The 16516-nt window shown below is 39.8% G+C and overlaps 1 protein-coding gene across 1 annotated transcript; it reads right to left on the bottom strand.

Moving 5' to 3' along the window:
* Positions 1–286: 286 nt before the first annotated feature.
* sik1 (salt-inducible kinase 1) lies at positions 287–10939 on the bottom strand. The gene is made up of 14 exons (XM_084121386.1): positions 10676–10939; positions 9981–10179; positions 9489–9605; positions 7205–7268; positions 6606–6767; positions 6201–6325; positions 5850–5973; positions 5536–5756; positions 4997–5146; positions 4793–4903; positions 4227–4452; positions 3877–4131; positions 3524–3749; positions 287–3231 (listed from the first exon to the last, which is right to left on the bottom strand). Exons 2-14 carry the CDS (start codon positions 10131–10133, stop codon positions 2751–2753), a joined length of 2415 nt encoding a protein of 804 aa, XP_083977512.1. The 5' UTR covers positions 10134–10179; positions 10676–10939; the 3' UTR covers positions 287–2750.
* Positions 10940–16516: the final 5577 nt, after the last annotated feature.

Raw genomic sequence — 16516 nt, forward strand, 5'->3', positions numbered from 1 at the left:
ATAATAAAAGATATAGTCCCTGAAAACAAGCTTTATTTTGAACGTGTATTATTTTATTGTTATTTTAAATTTTATGCACTCAAAAACGACAGACAAAAATACAGATTACAATTTTTTCTTGCATGGCGGGATATTTTATCATTTTAATATGTGTATAGCATTTTGTAAATTTGTCAAAAATAGTGTCTTTAAAAATTCCTGAGAATCTAATGATTTATAATGTGAAATTCGATATAAGCAACTGGAGACCCAGAAAAATGTGGGGAAGAATACAAACACACATAAATTAATTTCAAGAGGTGAATTTTTATTCAAATAAATAGCCACATAAACTCTCATAAACTTTCACACAGCCATGTACAATCACACATACAGCAAGCAAGCACATTCAGCAAATTAAACCAAATAAAAAAGTCACAGATTAGAATCTTTACAGTTCGGCATCAAAACAGTGTTTCAAAAGTAACTACAGACTCATATCTGCAGTGGAAACAAACACTATTTTCAAAAGCAACTGTCATCATAAAGTGCATTACTGTCAAACAGCAAATTAAAGTATACAATGGGGTGTTTAAACTAACAAAAGGAGTTTAAACTACATACATCTGCATCTTCCTTATATCCTAAAATCAAGCTTAAATTTTTTCGCTAAACCACTGGATTTGTTCAGACAAAGGCACAAGTTTTGGTGGTTAGTGAAAAAGGAAAGGGGTGTTAACACTGCTTCTTACATTATCTTCAATAGTTTTACCTTCAACTCATCTTTTCCTGCACTGGTTTCAAACACTGTTGTTTTATGACCCAATTTGAAAACAACAAAGCACAGTTTTTTTTTTCTTTCTTCTAAACTACTAGAAACCATTGCACAAATATGTCGAATTCACAAAAGACAGACATGCAACAGGATCATTTAGGGCTATGAAAACAATGCTTCAAGCTAATGGTGGAGCTTCAACAATGGTAACACACTATTATGTCATATAAATAGCACACAAACCCAACACACTTCTGAAATCTACTTCTAGCACCTAGATTGTAAGCTAAAAATAGAAAAATTATAAAATGCAACTATATCGCTACAAGACGTCTTCATCTATGTGTGTGTGCATTTTAATCAAGAAAAAAAAAATTTGAGTATGTAAATGCATGACCTTTCTGAGAAATGGAGGACCTTTGCTTTCTAAAACAATTGCTTATCAAATATTTGTTAGCTATAGAGGAGGCAGCTAATTCTTACATCTGAGCAGTAAGACTGGAAGATTTGAACACTTTAATAAAAGGAGAGCTTTTCATCACCATGACATCTGTTGAAAAAGTATGTTTCTCTTGATCTTCCCTAGCTGCGCTCTCTCTTTGGCTTTTCCTGTTATTTTTCTAGTTCTCCCATTCTACCAAGCTAGCCTGGATGCAAAGGCAATCTCTGTCACGACGAGAACAAACTGTAGAAAATGACCAGGCTCTTATTTCCTATGCTCATGCAGAATACATTGTTAAAATGATCTTCATACAATCATAAAAAAAAAAAATTAAAAAAAAAACATGCTTTAAAAAAAACAAACAAAAAAAACATTATCAGGCATGAAGTACCTTTTGCTTTCCTTCAACAGCTTCCTCTCCTGGTTCTACATTTCAATGTGAAATATTGCACTATTCTCATATTCTTTGTTCACGGTTCAAAAAAAGACATTGTAATGGGCCTAACTTATTCACATACAGTGCGTGTTGAGATGCAGCCTTCTGAGGTGAATGATCAGTTATGGAGGAGGTAGTGAACTGATGGAAGAGGAGTCTTGAGGGACCAAAACTGAACAGCTAGACCTTACAATGTCTCCTAATATCATTAAATCATTGGTAGGTGCACATTTATGTGATTATAATTGTCTAGTGTCTTTGTACGGATGTGACACAACATGAATCAGCATTAAAGTCATAGTCACAAATAGCGAAAGCTCAAAGACCTGGTCTAAGTGAACACTATGCAGTACCTCTTGTGCTTATATCTAGCTTATAACTCCCCTCATACTAAGGCGCCTCTTCATTGCACACAAAAAATTGGAGGCATAGTGTGGCTACTTTGCACACATTTTCACATCACAGATGAAATGACAGTATTTTTCTTGGTTTTTGGAAGTTTAGGATAATTCAGATACTGCATTTTGTTTCAAGAACTTCTAGGAAAGAAATCAAAGAGTCAAAATTCAACAAAAAGCAATCAACTTTGGTCTTCTCTGGAGATGTGAAACACAACAACAACAATAACAACAAAAAATGCTCACGACCTGAAAGGAAATCCTTGGAAAAATCTGTGAGGAAGACATCACTGTCCTATTTTCATACTTGTATAGAGGATAAACAAGCATCTCTGACATAATCATTTACGATTACGGAGGCCAGTTTTATATATGAGTGGACCCACTCGCAAATGGATGAAAACACTCTTCAGTTTCTTGTTCAGAGCCCCGTCCTTTATTGCTGTGTGGGCAGGACCACCTGACAAGGATCATGGGCTCAATGAAGAGGTTGTCTATTGCTTCTTATTGTCTCTAGTCATTCCAACCCATATAGACACGGTCATGGAATTGAAGAGAGAGTAAAATTGTCTCTCCTTTGCATTAGAAAACTATTGAAAGAATCATCAAAATGAGATGCCTTTTCTGATGCTCAACACCATTGTCCACCGGCTCACTCTGGTCTTAAAGTGGTGGGAGCAAGCATCACTCTGAAGATCTTCTTCAAAGTTTTTGCCTTCTTTACTTAACCATGACACAGCTGCTGAGTTGCTGCTTTTGACCGGCACAAACCATCACCTGGTTATCCGATTCATACTCAGTGCTGGTGCTCAGGCTCCAACTGCCCTGGTGGGGCAGAAAGGAGAAAGGCCCCTGGGACAGGATGGTGGGCTGGATCTGCTGTTGGATCTGAGGATGGAGATGTGGCCCCTGGCTGATGTGCAGACGAGCTTCAAGAAGATGGGCAGCAGATGTCACGGGAGACAGGGACGAGGAAGAGGAGTCAAGAGACTGCTGCTGTTGCTGCCACAGGTTGTGTTGAAAGGCGATGGAGGTCTGCTGGCACTGGGGAAGGATAGGTTGAGTCGGGGGGTTGGAAAAGAGGGCAGCGGGGGCGAAGAGGTTGTTGGAGGGAGGAGATGAGGGTTGGGACTGTGAGAGGAAGAGCACGGGCTGTTGAGACTGGACTTGGGGCTGAGGCTGGTGCTGGATCTGTAGCATTCTGTATGATTAAATAAGAACAGAGTTTAGGTATATTCAGGAAATGTACCCCAGTGTTTCCAAGCCCTGTTGCTGGAGGCACCCCAACAGTGCACAATTTGGATGTATCAGGACAGGGAGTCTATTTACTGACCCATCCATTTCAGGTCTTAGAGCCTCTACTAATGAGCTGATAAGTTGATTCAAGTGTATTTGATTACAAAGAGTTTGAAAATATGTAGTGTTGGGGTGCCTCTGCAAACAGGGTTGAAGCAATCTTCAGCATTGTGGCATAGGTATAGATTTATTCTCACCTCTGCTGGTGCAGTACTTCCTCCAGCATGCTTCGGCGTTCACGGGGGCCACTAGAGCTCTGGAGGCTTGAGGGTGGGCACATGGTTGGGCCGAGCGACCCACGGCTGCCTCTAGACCATGAGGTCGGAGGGCACACCTGTCGCGCCAGACCTTTGATCTTGTTCAACCCCAGCAGGCCTTTTGCACGAGTGTTCTTCCTCAGCTGCTGTCTAAACGCCTTTAGTCCTACAGAAATAGTCACCGTCCAGTTAGAAAACTTTTAAGCCATTTAAGATTTTTCAACATGAGGTCTATGATGTCATTCTTGGCACATGTGTATCAAAGTATATTTTTCCTTTTCAGTTAAACTCACCCTGTGTAAGGGAGGTGTCTGAAGCCCTACGCCCCTCCTGGAAGCTGGCTGCAAGCATGCTGCCTTGGTTCAGCAGGAGTAGGTTGGAGGAAAGAGTGAGTGGTGTCCCAGCAGGGGCTAAGGCCCCTGGGCCAGTACCGGAATTGAGCAGTGATGAAAGATCCTCTACAGCAGCGAAGAGAGCCGGGTTGGGGTTTGAGGAGGACTTCAGACAGCTGTCAGAGGAAGCACCGTCTGAGGGGCTAACAACAATACCTGAAAGAGGACAACAGATGTAATTAACAACCAGATCTGTGCATTAAATCACCATATTAAATTAAAAGTCACCATATTATTAACATTGCACTTACAGGGTGGATTGCACTTGTGGAATTGAGCGGAGACTTCTGCAAGTGTATGCCTTCGGGAGGTAGTGCTGGGCAGATGGGGCGGCTGGACCTGCAGCATCCCTTCTTCCTCCTCCAGGTCATGAGGTCGCACCTCCTCACTTATGGTGGTCTCCAGCAGGCTGTTGGGTGAGATGGATCGGTTCCACAGGAGCCCGTTCAGGCTGGCCTCCACCGGGCACACCACACGCTGAGGAAGGGAGGGAGGCATTCACATTAGCCACTGCCTGTCTCTAATGGAGGAGGGGGATTGGGGGTGCACTGCATATCTGCAATATGAAACAGGACAGGGAGTCTATTTACTGAGCAACTAGGAAGAGAGGGGTCTAAGGCAGAGGTGAGTCATCGAGGTCCACTGTCCTGCAAAGTTTAGCTTCAGCCCTAATCAAACACAGTGATCCTGAAGACTTTGATTAGCTTGCTTAAGTGTGTGTTCAGGGTTGGAGCATGCAGGACAGTGGACCTTGAGGGCCAGAGTTGCCGACCCCAATCTAAAGAGGAATTACTTCAAGCTTAGGGGAAGTACTGACCTGAAACAGGCCTCCTTGTTCACATTCCATCTCTGAATGGACAGGAGCGTTCACCTTGGCGCTGATGGGGAAGGCTGAAGTTCTGAAGCTGTCAGATGACTCCAGGATCACCTTGAAAGTGAGATGGACAGAGGAAAGGCTGAGTTAGCAGAGGGAGATTTCATCTTAAACAGGAGATGTTCTTGGCCTCGCTTCGACACTCACCTCTGGGGCGGAGGAATCGGATGCTGTCCTCGACCTCTGAGTCCAGGCCCCACATTGGCGGCTCAGCTGTTGGCTGCGGTGTTCCTTTACTCTTTCTAGCAGCAGGTAATAGATTGCTGAGAAATGGTTGTAGCTACTGTTCTGGAGAGACTGTGGAGAGCAATTGAAAAACTGTTTTAGACACAGTGGTTATACTGAGTGTCACATTAACAGGTGTAATGAAACACAGGCAGTCTGTATCAATAATTAACTTCTTAAGGGATTTTAGTGAAAGCTAAAAGAAACATATGGCAGCTTTCAAAACAGAGGCTACTGTGTTTATCCTTTTGGTGCCAACTGAAGAGCATATTTAAAGCCTGGATAGGTTTTTGCTTTTATTCTGAGGTGACAATTTGACAATTAATGCCCTTTGAACAACATGTATTTACCCTTGCTGTGGTAAACAAGCCCTTCCCTGCTGGAAATGTCTGAGCCAATACTGTTTGTAACATACACACAATCTGTCTCTACAATCCCATTGTATCTGCCCATTTTCTCACCTCCACAGTCCTCTGTCTGTCAATGCCGAGGGTCTGCATGATGCCTAAGACGGGTTCACTGTAGTCTCCCAGGTTGGAGTTGTAGTCAGTAAGGGACTGGGAAAGGGTCTGGTGGGGTGCACTGGCATCCGCAAGCATCCATCGGTGCTGCTTGATCTGAGCCACACTAATCCGCTTGGCAGGGTCAACCACTAGCATCTTACGAATCAGATTTTCACAGTCTGGACAAGGAGATAAGGAGGTTTCGGTCAAAAATGTTTTTTTTTTATGAAGCTGCAGCATTGTACATGAAAAGATGGAGTGTAGCTCTGTACCTTGTGACATGAAGAATGGTATTCTGAATCGGCCCTCCGTCACTCTTTGTCTCAGAGCAGGAAGACTGTCCCCATCAAAGGGCAGGGACCCGCAAACCAGCACATACAGAACCACACCCAGACTCTGTGAAAGACAAACATTTGGAGCATGTATTAAACTAGATTAGCATTTATACCAGTGCTGGCAAGGCAGCAAAGAACTGTGTTATATATTATATTATACTATACTATATCTATACTAGTTTTGATTTTCAATCACTGTATACAATTTACTTTTATAATTATATAATTTTAATTTCATATTCAGCAGCTGTTTGAGAAATCAGGTGAAAATACGAACGATGAACATACCCAAATGTCTAACTGTGGCCCCTCATACTCCTTCCCCTCAAAGACCTCTGGGGCAGCATATGGAGGGCTTCCACACCACGTGGAGAGAGGCTCACCGGCATTGTAGAAGTTTCCAAATCCAAAGTCTGGAAAAAACAGAACAGAAGTAAGTTCTTTGTTGATGAAAAGACTGATTACTCATTTAATTGCTTCAGAATAGTATAAATTCCTGAAATAAAAGTATATAATGAATGACTTGTGTTGGTACAAAGAAGCAGACTGGTTTGATTACTTAATTGTATTACTGATCCTGTGAATATACAGTAATTACTTTCTTTTTAAGACACTTAAAGTCTGGCACTGCATGGGTTTATGAGCAGGGCACATCAATATGTGAACCCTAAAAAGCTTATTTTCTCTGCTCACCTGCCAGCTTGATGTTCATGTTGGCATCTAGCAGCAGGTTTTCAGTTTTGAGGTCTCTGTGGACTATGTGGTGTCGGTGGCAGTAGTCCACCGCTGTCAGAATCTGCCAAAACTTCTTACGAGCATCGTTTTCACTCATCCTTCCATTGGAAGTCAGATAGTCTGTAAAGAAGAGGACGGCTTAGGAAGGGAGGAGACATTGCCTTAAAAACACCATATAAAGACATAACCAAGCCTACGGTTTATCTGGGGAGACAGCCATTTTTTAAAGGCTGAGTATTTGACAGGTGAAGAGACAGATATGTTATATATGTGTTTAAATCCCTAGGTGGTGAGGACAAGCAGAGGTACAGCAGCTTATCCTTTTTACAGTTACATAAAGCTTGAAAATCCAACACCTGTCTCGCTCTGTGCTCACTCACTGACTCACTGCTCTGACGGCAGTGTTGATCTAAATAATTCTTTCCCCGTCAGACCTCATTATCCACAACAACTGGACAAGAGGTTTTGGGAGAGACACAGACGTCAAAAACAATAGACGCCCTTCAATCTTTTCGCAGATTACTTAGTCATTAATTTACAAAAGTGTTTCCACTTACCAAACATTTCTCCGTTTCTTGCATACTCTGTCACAATGTACAGCATGTCTTTGGTCTCCATGACCTGTAAAGACAAAAACATCATAGAATTATATAAAAAAAAATGTTTATTACACTTGCATTCAAATAAATATTATGAATTAGTTAATCATCATTTTTATTATTATTACCACACATTTTGCTAGCTTTAAAAAAAAAAAGTGTTCTTATGTTCTCTTTTAAACCAAATTCCCTCTTTCTGTCAACGTCTTTCATAGTTCTTGTCATTCATACAGGACAGGTTAGTTTGTAATGACATGCACCATTGCATAAAAGAGTAGTAAAGCATCTACTGAATGCCCTGAGCACATACAAATAGTCCAAATCTGATCCATCACTGCCACTGAAGAAGCTATTGACAACTGAAACTTTATCTTCACCGACCCATTTCTTATGAACCATTAAACATGTTCACACATAAGACCTAGTTTGAGCACAAAGGTATGCAGTGACACAAAAGGAACTGCAGCAACCATTAACAGCATAAACCATTATAAAAGAGAGGGTGTATGACATCCTCACCCTTTACAAAAATGTCTCATATGTTCACGAGAAACGCTTGAGGGAGAAACAATAAACGCTGCTGCGATACCAGAAAAAGTTGCACAACAGGTTCTGTGGTGTCCTCTTTTTCTATCACTGAGAAAATTGTGTAATCATCCATACACAAGCTCAGACATTCGATACTTCAGGTTAGTGCGTAACACGATGTGTAATGGCTCACGTAGTCAGGCTGTGCAACAGCAGGAAAAGGGTCTTTATCTCCAGATAACCCAAGCTTCCAAAGACTTCAGCCTTTAATGTCAACCCAGAGGTGCCAATGATGTCATAGCTTCCTTAGAAACCCTGGCCTGTTTGGCCCACAGAGACGTCTCCCTCCGTCACTAATGCAGAGGGAGATGAGTGAAGGAGACTATTGTTAGTTGTGAAGAGAGTGTGTCTGAAGTGAACGAGAAGCTTAAGGCAATAAAAGGACTGTTTGTACAAGAAGCAAAAAAACGGAAACAGTTTATCATGAAGGGTCATGGGTCACAAGTTCCCTATTTTTCATCTCAAAGGCTTTCTCCTTTAAATAAACAGGGTTTAAGTTATGAAAGGAGAGTTACATTCCAGGTTATCCGACACCAAAATGAGCTGAAAATCCAGGACGCTTTCGTAAAGGATTCTTACTGGCTCATATGTTGGATGACATTAAGGTATGTTTTAATTAATATGTAAGAGTATGCTGAAGGAAAAGCACATCAAGCTCATATCAAATGATGCTGCTCAGTTCCCAAAAATTCCACCTCTTACAAATGTGAGGGGTCAGATCCAAAGCAGTGAGCTGAGATGTTATTCCCAAGGATTTTAGGTTCCCGCAACCTCTGTGTTCCAGTATAATCCGCAAAATGCTAATCTGAACAAATGGTACAGGCTATGAGAGCAAGAATGCGCTGACGCTTTAGCACCCTGTACTAGCCTGCCACTGTTTGCCATGAGTGTGTGAGCCAAACTATGGTGACAAAACAAGCCCAGGGATCAAATCAGATTATACTTCTTAGAGATTTTTCCTCATTACAGACAGCTAGCTTCACGTGACTCTGCAGACACATTGCACTTGGCTTCCACCCGTGTTAATTAAGTCTGAGATTTAGATCCTGAATCCTTATGTCCAACACACTTTCTCCTTTTTTCTGTGTCTCTTATTTCCAGGCAAAACCACACATTTTGGACACAGATTTGTCCAATATAATAATATTTAAATGTGATCTAAAAGCCAACAAATCACCTCAAAACAGCCCTGAATCAGAATTTTTTTAATGAAAATAAAACCGGCCATTGTTACTACATTGTTTTAGCAAAACCCTGCAGTTCTTACTTTAAGGATCTATTTCTGCTTCTATTCTATTTTCACATTTTGTTTCTGTCATATATATTTTTAATAAAAAAAAAAAACAAGGTTTAGGTGATCTGACAAAACATAATTAACAGTGTAATGCAGTGGAGAGTTGCTATGCAGAAGCTGGATGCAAGCGAGAAAGTAACTTCAGTCTATTTATACTTTGCATGATATCCAGATGAACTTCCAGGGAAGAACACCTCACCATATGTATGACCTACACTTAGACATTCACTCCACACCCTCTTAATGTCACTGAGCATGCTAAAACACACAACACTCCCTCAGACATTAATCCAGGGAGTTTATCAGGCTTTTCTTTGTAATTATAACATCATTATTAGCTTTACAAATCCAATAACTTACCTGATAGAGCTTTATGATGTGAGGGTGATTGAGCAGCTTCATGATCTGAACCTCCCTGTAGATTTTCTCCAGGTTGGCAGAGTTCAGTCTTGTTTTATCAATTATTTTAATTGCAACCTGCATGGAAATGCAATAAAATGCACTTTGTTTATGCAGAATATTTATTTATTTATTACATTTTTAAGTTCAATCAACTTGGACATTTAAATCATTTCAACTTAAATTACATTAAACTGACTTTAAAAAAAAATTGTTGAATCTTGTATAACTTACTAAAAAAAGTTAAATTATTTTGATGAGTTAAAGCAATATAAAACATTTGTTGTCCAATTTTTTTTTTACCATTTACAGTGTACAGTATTATTATTCTTATTATACCTATTGTTACTGACCGATTTGAAATAATAATAATAATATAATAATACATATATATAAAAGTGTTTAAAAAAACATTAGGCTATATTGAGGCATTGCATGATGCAGGAGTCTTACCTGTGTTTTCGTTACTTTGTGTCTGGCCAGTTTCACTACAGCAAAGTTTCCTTTGCCGAGGGTTCTGATGATCTCATAGAAGCCGACCTGCAGAGGCCTGGACTGGGCACAACTTGACCGAGAACCCGTAATGCTGTCCGTCATTATAACCATGATGCCTGTTTGTGTGTGCCTAAGCGCAGCGATAACTTAATTTGATCTGCAATAAACAATAAATAGTAAGTTATAAATGTGCAATAATAATACTGAACTTTCAAATTTTCAGTCATTATTATTATTAATTATTATTATTCATTAGCAATGATTCTTACACATGCAATCACAGCCTTCACAAAACAGTCTATGAGTGCTTCATACATCAATAAATCAAATCTCCTAATAACATTTTTATATAACTATATAAAATATCTTCAGCTCACTTAAAAGCAAGTTAATTTAAGTGGAATAGTCATTTAAATTATAGCAGTCAAATTGCTATCAACTTAAAACAAACCGCAAATAGGCTAACAAGTAAAAGCAGCGCACAACGTCCATAAATGTCCTTGAAATTCAACGAGAAATATCAAATTAGAAACAAATAAATAAAAACAACAACTAAACAACTAGGTATATAACGACAAAGTGTTTATATCTGTTAGACATTAACTGTACACATGCACGTCATGTGAAAGTAACAAAACCGAAAATACGCTTACCTTTAACGCATGAATAAAATCCAACTCCTTCCACAGCACAAATTATTTTTAAGTCTGCATTTACAATTTATTCCCTTGTGCAAATTTTGAGGGGGAAATATGTTGTTCTTATTCTGTCTTGAATATAGTTCCTATGTACAACGATATACACTTTTCACGGAGCGCGCTACTATGTACAAAGTGCCGCTCCGGCCACTGAGGCTACGCTCTAGTCTAGAGCAGTTCTGCTGGCATGAGACAAACGCTACAGGCTCATGGTGTGATGAGGGACTCCTCCTCCTCCTCCTCTTGCCATAACAAACTGATACCCGCCTCATTAACGTCACACTCGCGTCAGAGCTCTGAGCTGGGCGCGAGCGCACAAGGCAGAAGTTGCCGAGCAACTGTGCGGGCTCGTCGTACGGTGACGCCAGTGCTGATGGAGGGGTTGCTTGGAGATGAGGACGATGACGCCAGTGGCAGAGATGTGTCGCCTGCTCTCAAGCTGTTAGTGTTATGTGGAGGCTCAGAGTCTGCTCCACCTGCTGGAAGGCATGCATGCATACTCCGCGCGCGCGCTCACAGCTGTCAAATTGCTCGACATGCTTGTGTTATTTGAGGAATACAAAGAATGAATTATGATTCTGGTGTGTGGACGCAAATGAGGATGCATGCTTGTTTTGGAGCGATGGGGTAACCTGCATCTAAGTTCACAGTATGCATTAGCTTATTTTTTGCTGTATTTTTCCACATAAAGGCATATTTCCATCTGGCATTTTGGGAATTCATTATGGCAACTAATTTAGTTAACATTTATTTTGCCCTTTTTAAAAGTGAGTTCAATTTCTCCCTATTTAGCAGCATACAATTCAGGCTGTTGCAGCAGTGAGTATTTGTCCCCACAGGCTATTGAAACTCTAGTTCATATGTGTCAAATGCATATATACATTTATTTTGTTGTTATCTGCATATGTAAATACATAGCTTAAATAGTATGTTCAGATGGATATTTAGTAAGAAAGTAAATTGCAGATTACCATTTAGCAAATATTTTTATTCATAGTGATTTGAGCCTGGAGCATGAGGTAAAAGGTTCAGTTAGGTTCAGTCAGGTTCAGATAGGTTCAGTTAGTCTTTATTTATTTTCCTGAAGGCATTTGCTTGCTTGTGTAAATGCACAACAATACATAAAAAAAGTACAAACCCCCCCACTAAATCTATCTAATTTAACTTCCTCCCAAAAAACTGGATCAAAATTTTAAAAAGGGATAAAATGACCTACGCATACACACACATCATTTATTTTATAAACGTGTTTTCATTGACAAAACTAACAGTGTTATAAAGAATATGCATAATTGCATCCATTTTATATTTCATGTCACACTTTCTCAAATATTAAATTTTGTCATTACTAATACTGCATGAAGTATTTTACATAACCACAAGTATGTGGACAACCGCAGCTAACAGGTTTGAGTTTTTCAGCTACACCAATTCCTAACAGCTGCATAAAGATTTTTAGCATAGAAATGGTTATCTGACTATGTTAATTTGGTCTTGTCGGTATAGAACTGCTATGCTGATGTTATTACTGTTGCTGCAGAGCAAGGGACTTGCTACTGCCAATACAAACACCGATATGCTGCTGTGGCATGTACAACACACAAATAGCATATACATTACCCGTAGCAAATCTATACAGGTGGAGCTGGGGAAGGTGGAGGGTTTCAGAGGAACACTGAAACATGCTGCAAACTGCCATAGCAAATGCTAACCAGCTATTTAAATGTTGAGCAGTAAGCTTTCAGCTTCAGAATCATGAATATTTTTATGCTGGTGTCTCCATTGTCCTGTGCATTGGGTTATCAGCACCAAGTCCAAGCGTATTCATTTAAACCCACAATGTAACATCAAATTTACCATTTTGATCAACATTACATTTTTTGTTAACCTTTTACCATATGTCTTGGAGTATCGCCATAATATCGTATTGTTAGTTCAGTATCATGATATGTAACGAATTGTGACGTGCGTATCGTTACACCCCCCTAAATTGCAATATTTACAAGAAATAGATGCAAATATGAATATACACCTTTATACCTGCAGCGATTGTATTGCGCAATTTTGCTCTTAGAAACACCACTTACAGGGCTCTTTGCAAGATTCGAGTCTCCTTCTCAAAGTCAAGGTTGTGATTAATATGTTCTGCAGCTCAACAAGAGAGGGAGTGGTGCATCATTCATTGTGTATACACAGCGCTGATCTATATGACAATGCTTATGTCCATAGAGAGCATATACCGCATTGGCATTAGCATATCTCAGAGATCTTACACGTGCACACAAATAATGTGCACACACAATCTTTTGCTTTTAAACCCCTCCCTGTGGACTCACAGTCTCATTCAGGCACACACACACACACACACACACACACACACACACACACACACACACACACACACACACACACACACACACACACACACACACACACACACACACACACACACACACACACACACACCAGTGCATTGATTTATGCCTGAGGCAACCCCAGAGGACTTTAATGGTTGATACAGATAAAGATCTACTGGTTATTGGTGCGTCAACACTGAAACAGACGCAAAAGTCTAATATGATGGTAGCAATACATCACATTGCATAGATGACAGGATCGTAAAACACATACTTGTTTGTCATGGAATGAAACGCGCCATTACCCTCATTATCATCAGGTGTTTTATGTTTAATGTCTTACTTTCTGTGACCTCAACTCATCTGTCAAACAGATGGCGAAGATTACCTTCCAGAAAAAACCAATATGTTTCAGATTATGGGCTTTTAAGCAGCTCCATAAGTCATAATTCAGACATTACTGCTTCCAATTCTTCAAAAAAGGACAGCAGATTCTTTCCTAATAGAGTCTCTTACGCAAAAGATGTCTCCTTTGAGTCAAATATTGTTATCTCCTGTGTTTTGAAAGAATTCTATTTATTTTGTCACATTTTTTTTGTTGCAATATCTGGATTAGTCACTTTCTGCAAATACACAATTTAAAGGCAGGAGGGTTGTGGAAAGCACCTAAATTTCATTTTTTTCACACTAGGCGGAGGTTGGGGACTCCTTTTGGTTTTGATAGCTCTGAAAAGAAAACCCAATATAGTATCTTCACGTTGTGACATTAATGAGGGGTCTCCCTCAAAAGCAAACGACCTTTCAGAAATAGAGGACACGCCGCCCACGCAAAAGACTATGAAAGTCTCCGGAGGAGTTTCTTGGTGTTGGTGGTGAGACATTAAACACAAACTTTTCCGCTCCGTTTCTAGTGGTGTCAAAAAGTTTTCTGAGTCATGGTGGAAATGGAATAGACTGAGAGAATAAACAAACAAGACACTGGACAACTGCAGAAATGCCAGAGCATCACTCGAGAAAAAAAAAAAAATGGAAAAGGGGAATGAGGTAGATACAGTTGATGGGGGAGGCAAATCAACACGATACCTCCTCCACAGACCGAGGAAGAAAGGTGAAAAAAGCAGGTCATCCCACGCTGCTGGTTAATCTGTGCTCGGCTGGAGGAATGCAAACACAATGCAAAGAAATGAGCTGACTCAAATGTCATACTTTCACCTTACTGTACCTAAAGCATCAATGCTGCACTGCCCTAAAGGTCACACGCTAGCAGTGGAGCTCCGCACGTACCGCAGCACACGGTTTGCATTGCAGATGGCTTTAACCCAACCTGTTTGCATATCTTTCTGCTTTGAATGTAATCTGACTTTCATATGATCCTGTTTGTTATGCAACCTGTCACATGATGCCACCTGGGCTCTGCTCTAGACTCTTAACCTTGAGTGATTTAATCCCAACAAACATTTAGGTCATTGCACAGTTATAATATCGATTCTCAAATTAGACTTTTTCAGAGAAACTGCCCTTTCACATTAAAGTCAACCTCAAATGCCATTTGCAAACCATTTAGGTTCCATATTCTGACATTCTGCACCATTATTATTATTAAGATGCATTATTGAGCTAAAGTATAGGGAAATATTCATGAGCACTCTTATTATGTCTTATTAGCATAAAACACAAATTATTTACACAAAATGGAAAACAGAAAAACAATGTACATTAATCATCTGTGAAAGTCTCAGGACCACAAAATGTCCGAATGTAATGATAGGATGTCCTACCTACCTGTCAACGTATGTGTTTTCATACCTCCGCGCACCTGCTCGCACAGACATCACACGTCATCAGCGCTTGTTCCTTAAGGCAATGAGACAGATGTCAGTCGCCGAGCGCCGTATACAAACAGCAGTTATCTTTTACAGTTTCTCAAGAACCAAAACAACAAGCTTTATGCTGTGTTCATGCCATGTCATAACTGTTAACTGTAACTATGAGATGGCAATCTGTGACGTTCTACCCGGAGCTGTTCACGTCCTCAGACTCAAATTTTATGCATTTCTATGTCAACACTATCAACACCGAAATGAATCTGCAGCAGTCAGGTGGTACAAGTAAGAGATCTGTAAGTTGTTTATGTTCGTTATCATTGAAATGTGTGCTTCTAGACATGAGGTCATTTTACTCTGTCTCTCGTCTCGTGATGCTTTGCATACTCTGCTCTGGCTGTGTGTGTTCATGTGTTTTGAAGGGCTTTGGAGACGCTCTGAATGGAGGGTGGGATCTTATGCTTTCAAAGCTAGTGTACTATTGCCTCTCCAAAATTACCTACCCTACCTTTAATTATGATAGTCAATAAAATTTAACATGTTAAAATATGTTAATCAGAGCGATGGTTATAGATGTTGTAGATATTGTGTATAATTCAACTTGACTTTTATCATTCTTATTTTCAGTTATTTCTGCTCATGAAAGGGGGAAAGGGGTCTTTTTTTGAATGACAGATCGATAAATAAAATTGATTGAATACTATTTCAATAAATAAAAAAAGAAATTTCATGGTTGGGCAAAGAAGATCTTATGTTTGTGTGCAATCATTCTGAGGTTTTCTGTGTGGATGCCACATAAAGACGAGGAAAAGAAATGTACTACATCTTTCTAATGAATTTAAAGAAACACTACATCCTCAATAACACATGCAAATACATACACAAATGTTTCCTAAATGCTCAGGAAAGGCTATTGGCATAGGAAATGAAATGCAGTGAGTATTTGAAATGCAGTTTTCTTCTGACGTTACTGTGAAGATTATGACCCAAGAGAATGTTTGGATAGGCTATGTGTGTTTATGGGAGAGAGAAAGAGGTCTGAATAACAGTCTGTGACAATAGCCTGTGTAATGGTTTGACTAATTTTATTAACTGACTTCAGTTGTCTAAAGTGTTTTAGCTGTGATCTGATGATGACTAACCACCCAAGGCCTAGCCATACTACCAACGCATTCTCATCCTAGGGCGTCATTGCAAACATCCCACCCAGTCAAAACCGACATGTTGGCACCCAAAACAATCACTGTTTACTCAAAGCTATAGAATTAGCATTCTGTCCAAGTCATATTGCCATATCATTACCCAGTTACGCCCTATTTACCTTCACTTTTTTGTGTCATAAAAGAATGAAAGGCTCTTATCTTTGCTTTTCATTCCTGCATTATAAACATACATGGCATACTTTGAGCATTTTTCAAATGGTGTCGTTTGTGAAACTAATCCCATCACATCTGCTTTTGAAAGCTGCATTTCGCTGTACCACCCCATTGTTTGCAAATTCCTTGTTCTCGTACGTCATATATCACCACAGCATGATAAATTACACTGACATTCAGCTGCTAATCTACAGAGCTATAATGAAAGGAATGAACATGTTTAAAGTCTTGTCATACCAA

Source organism: Abramis brama (assembly GCF_963993115.1).
Source record: "Abramis brama genome assembly, chromosome: 8".
NCBI lineage: Eukaryota > Metazoa > Chordata > Actinopteri > Cypriniformes > Leuciscidae > Abramis > Abramis brama.

Excerpts from the sequence above, each read along its gene's own strand:
- sik1 (XM_084121386.1), bottom strand. The coding sequence starts at position 10,133 with ATGGTTATAATGACGGACAGCATTACGGGTTCTCGGTCAAGTTGTGCC. Across the intron at positions 5,757-5,849 it reads ACCATTCTTCATGTCACAAG|ACTGTGAAAATCTGATTCGT; the intron begins GTACAGAGCTAC and ends CTCCTTGTCCAG. Across the intron at positions 3,232-3,523 it reads GAAGTACTGCACCAGCAGAG|AATGCTACAGATCCAGCACC; the intron begins GTGAGAATAAAT and ends TTAATCATACAG.